This window comes from Pangasianodon hypophthalmus, chromosome 25, assembly GCF_027358585.1.
Source record: "Pangasianodon hypophthalmus isolate fPanHyp1 chromosome 25, fPanHyp1.pri, whole genome shotgun sequence".
NCBI classification, from domain to species: domain Eukaryota; kingdom Metazoa; phylum Chordata; class Actinopteri; order Siluriformes; family Pangasiidae; genus Pangasianodon; species Pangasianodon hypophthalmus.
In genome coordinates, this window is record NC_069734.1 from 19699007 (window position 1) to 19704006 (window position 5000).

General features: G+C 27.8%; 1 protein-coding gene across 1 annotated transcript in view; it reads left to right on the forward strand.

Moving 5' to 3' along the window:
* ttbk1a (tau tubulin kinase 1a) overlaps positions 1–5000 on the forward strand; it is a 29234-nt gene that overhangs the window by 23974 nt on the left and 260 nt on the right. The window contains 4 exon segments of the mRNA XM_053229276.1: positions 3796–4000; positions 4239–4310; positions 4312–4331; positions 4494–5000. The exon segment at positions 4494–5000 is cut by the window's right edge and continues 260 nt beyond it. Coding sequence (XP_053085251.1) covers positions 3796–4000; positions 4239–4310; positions 4312–4331; positions 4494–4986 — 790 coding nt within the window. The 3' untranslated portion in view covers positions 4987–5000.

Consider the following 5000-nt stretch of genomic DNA (forward strand, 5'->3'; position numbering starts at 1 on the left):
ATAATAGTATATATTAGCAGTGTATTAGTATATAGTAATAGTATATATTAGCAGTGTATTAGTATATAATAGTATATATTAGTGTATATAATAGTATATAATAGCAGTGTATTAGTATATAATAGTGTATAATAGCAGTGTATTAGTATATAATAGTATATAATAGCAGTGTATTAGTATATAATAGTATATAATAGCAGTGTATTAGTATATAATAGTATATAATAGTATATAATATCAGTGTATTAGTATATAATAGTATATAATAGTATATATTAGCAGTGTATTAGTATATAATAGTATATAATAGTATATATTAGCAGTGTATTAGTATATAATAGTATAATAGTAGTATATTAGCAGTGTATTAGTATATAATAGTATATAATAGTATATATTAGCAGTGTATTAGTATATAATAGTATATATTAGTGTATATAATAGTATATAATAGCAGTGTATTAGTATATAATAGTGTATAATAGCAGTGTATTAGTATATAATAGTATATAATAGCAGTGTATTAGTATATAATAGTATATATTAGCAGTGTATTAGTATATAATAGTATATAATAGTATATATTAGCAGTGTATTAGTATATAATAGTATATATTAGTGTATATAATAGTATATAATAGCAGTGTATTAGTATATAATAGTGTATAATAGCAGTGTATTAGTATATAATAGTATATAATAGCAGTGTATTAGTATATAATAGTATATAATAGCAGTGTATTAGTATATAATAGTATATAATAGCAGTGTATTAGTATATAATAGTATATAATAGCAGTGTATTAGTATATAATAGTATATATTAGCAGTGTATTAGTATATAATAGTATATATTAGCAGTGTATTAGTATATAATAGTATATATTAGTATTGTATTAGTATATAGTAGTATATATTAGCAGTGTATTAGTATATAATAGTATATATAGCAGTGTATTAGTATATAATAGCAGTGTATTAGTATATAATAGTATATAATAGTATATATTAGTATTGTATTAGTATATAATAGTATATAATAGTATATATTAGCAGTGTATTAGTATATAATAGTATATAATAGTATATATTAGCAGTGTATTAGTATATAATAGTATATATTAGTATTGTATTAGTATATAATAGTATATAATAGTATATATTAGCAGTGTATTAGTATATAATAGTATATAATAGTATATATTAGCAGTGTATTAGTATATAATAGTATATAATAGTATATATTAGCAGTGTATTAGTATATAATAGTATATAATAGTATATATTAGCAGTGTATTAGTATATAATAGTATATATTAGTGTATATAATAGTATATAATAGCAGTGTATTAGTATATAATAGTGTATAATAGCAGTGTATTAGTATATAATAGTATATAATAGCAGTGTATTAGTATATAATAGTATATAATAGCAGTGTATTAGTATATAATAGTATATATTAGCAGTGTATTAGTATATAATAGTATATAATAGCAGTGTATTAGTATATAATAGTATATAATAGCAGTGTATTAGTATATAATAGTATATATTAGCAGTGTATTAGTATATAATAGTATATAATAGCAGTGTATTAGTATATAATAGTATATAATAGTATATATTAGCAGTGTATTAGTATATAATAGTATATAATAGCAGTGTATTAGTATATAATAGTATATATTAGTATTGTATTAGTATATAATAGTATATATTAGCAGTGTATTAGTATATAATAGTATATAATAGCAGTGTATTAGTATATAATAGTATATATTAGCAGTGTATTAGTATATAATAGTATATATTAGCAGTGTATTAGTATATAATAGTATATATTAGCAGTGTATTAGTATATAATAGTATATAATAGCAGTGTATTAGTATATAATAGTATATATTAGCAGTGTATTAGTATATAATAGTATATATTAGTATATAATAGTATATATTAGCAGTGTATTAGTATATAATAGCAGTGTATTAGTATATAATAGCATATATTAGCAGTGTATTAGTATATAATAGTATATAATAGTATATAATAGCAGTGTATTAGTATATAATAGTATATAATAGCAGTGTATTAGTATATAATAGTATATAATAGCAGTGTATTAGTATATAATAGTATATAATAGTATATAATAGCAGTGTATTAGTATATAATAGTATTTATTAGCAGTGTATTAGTATATAATAGCAGTGTATTAGTATATAATAGTATATAATAGTATATAATAGCAGTGTATTAGTATATAATAGTATATAATAGCAGTGTATTAGTATATAATAGTATATAATAGCAGTGTATTAGTATATAATAGTATATAATAACAGTGTATTAGTATATAATAGTATATAATAGTATATAATATCAGTGTATTAGTATATAATAGTATATAATAGTATATAATAGGAGTGTATTAGTATATAATGGTATATAATAGTATATAATAGGAGTGTATTAGTATATAAGTGTATATAATAGTATATAATAGCAGTGTATTAGTATATAAGTGTATATAATAGTATATAATAGCAGTGTATTAGTATATAATGGTATATAATAGTATATATTAGCAGTGTATTAGTATATAATAGTATATAATAGTATATAATAGCAGTGTATTAGTATATAATAGTATATAATAGCAGTGTATTAGTATATAATAGTATATAATAGCAGTGTATTAGTATATAATAGTATATAATAGTATATAATAGCAGTGTATTAGTATATAATAGTATTTATTAGCAGTGTATTAGTATATAATAGCAGTGTATTAGTATATAATAGTATATAATAGTATATAATAGCAGTGTATTAGTATATAATAGTATATAATAGCAGTGTATTAGTATATAATAGTATATAATAGCAGTGTATTAGTATATAATAGTATATAATAACAGTGTATTAGTATATATAGTATATAATAGTATATAATATCAGTGTATTAGTATATAATAGTATATAATAGTATATAATAGGAGTGTATTAGTATATAATGGTATATAATAGTATATAATAGGAGTGTATTAGTATATAAGTGTATATAATAGTATATAATAGCAGTGTATTAGTATATAAGTGTATATAATAGTATATAATAGCAGTGTATTAGTATATAATGGTATATAATAGTATATATTAGCAGTGTATTAGTATATAATGGTATATATTAGCAGCGTATTAGTATATAATAGTATATATTAGCAGTGTATTAGTATATAATAGTATATAATAGTATATAATAGTATATAATAGCAGTGTATTAGTATATAATAGTATATAATAGCAGTGTATTAGTATATAATAGTATATATTAGCAGTGTATTAGTATATAATAGTATATAATAGTATATAATAGTATATATTAGCAGCGTATTAGTATATAATAGTATATAATAGTATATAATAGCAGTGTATTAGTATATAATAGTATATAATAGCATATATTAGTAGTATATTAGTGCATCTAATATATTTATAATGTTCTCACACACTTCTCCTGTAAAAAAGAGCCCACGGGTATTTTTGTCTCAGAATTATTATTTTTTTGCTTTTTAGCTTTTTTTGCTATTTAATTGCTTAGTAAAATAATAGTTAAAATAAAATAAACTGTAATAAAATTAACTGTTATGCGCCATCTTGTCCATCATCACTATTAATTATCGGTCTTTCAGTTTGTTGTAAACAAGTCTGTGTCTTTTCATACTGAACTGTAATGAAGAAATAGTAGTGAATGAGTAGGAGTTTATGACACACTGACCTTTGACCTTTAGAGTGCTAAACGTGAGCCCGGTTCCTGGGGACCTGCAAAGAGAGAACACAGATGACGTTCTGCAAGATGAGCACCTGAGCGACCAGGAGAACGCCCCGCCCAATCCTGCACCTGCGGTCGCAGAGAACGGTCCAGCGCCCCCTGATGGAGACGAGTGGGACAGCACTGACATCAACCGCAACAAACTGAGAATTAGCCTGGGAAAGGTAGCAGACACACGCGCACACACACACACACACATGTAGTGCAGCCTCACTGCAAAGATTTTAAACATTTCATAGCATAGTAATGACAATATGTCTGTTAGAAAATGTCACTGTGAGTCAGTGTTCCTGTTCATTATGGTAGATAAAAAAATGTTGGAGGCGTCTGTAAGAGTGTGTGTGTGTGTGTGTGTGTGTGTGTGTGTGTGTGTGCGTGCGCGTGTGTGTGTGACTTGCTCAGGAGGAAGAGGGGAACCGAGGGGTGTGTCCTGTCTCACCACAGAGAGGAGGGGGAGGGGCGGAGTCTCCCAGCGGCACAGATGCGCTCTCTCAGGTAAGGTGTGAACACACACAGCGTTGGTGTATTTGCTTTCAGAGTAGTTGGAAATAATCTATAAATTATCTTTAATTTAGCTCAGAGGATAATATATTGTTTATTGAATATTGTGATATAATGAGTCTAATACTGACGCGTGTGTTTAACATTGTTCTTCAGGTCACGGATGGACGCTCTCGGCTCTCCGTCCCGCCATCTTTACTCCTCACAGCCAGCCCAGATGCTGTCCATCGATGGTTGTCGTGGAGACCGCTGCCGCAACGATGGCTCCGAGGCACACAGCAACGCCTTCATCCGGTCCGTGCCGCTGGCCGAGGAGGAGGACTTTGACAGCAAGGAGTGGGTCATCATCGACAAAGAGGCGGAGCTCAGGGACTTCCAGCACCGCCCACTAGGGGCGGAGCCCACCACATCCGGCACTACGGACGATGAGCCGGAGGAGCTCCGCCCCCTGGAGGAACAGGCCACACGGCCCAGACTGAACACTAGAGGCCTGGCCGAGGGGGAAATGGCAAGACGGAGTGGGCGGGGCCAACCTACAGACAGTCCTGCACCATCGCCGTGTCACTCGGGACGAGCCAGACGGAGAGAGTCCGAACCGAATACACCTCACAGACAGGTACGAGAACACACCCACCTGATCGATGCTTAGGAGGGACGTTAGGC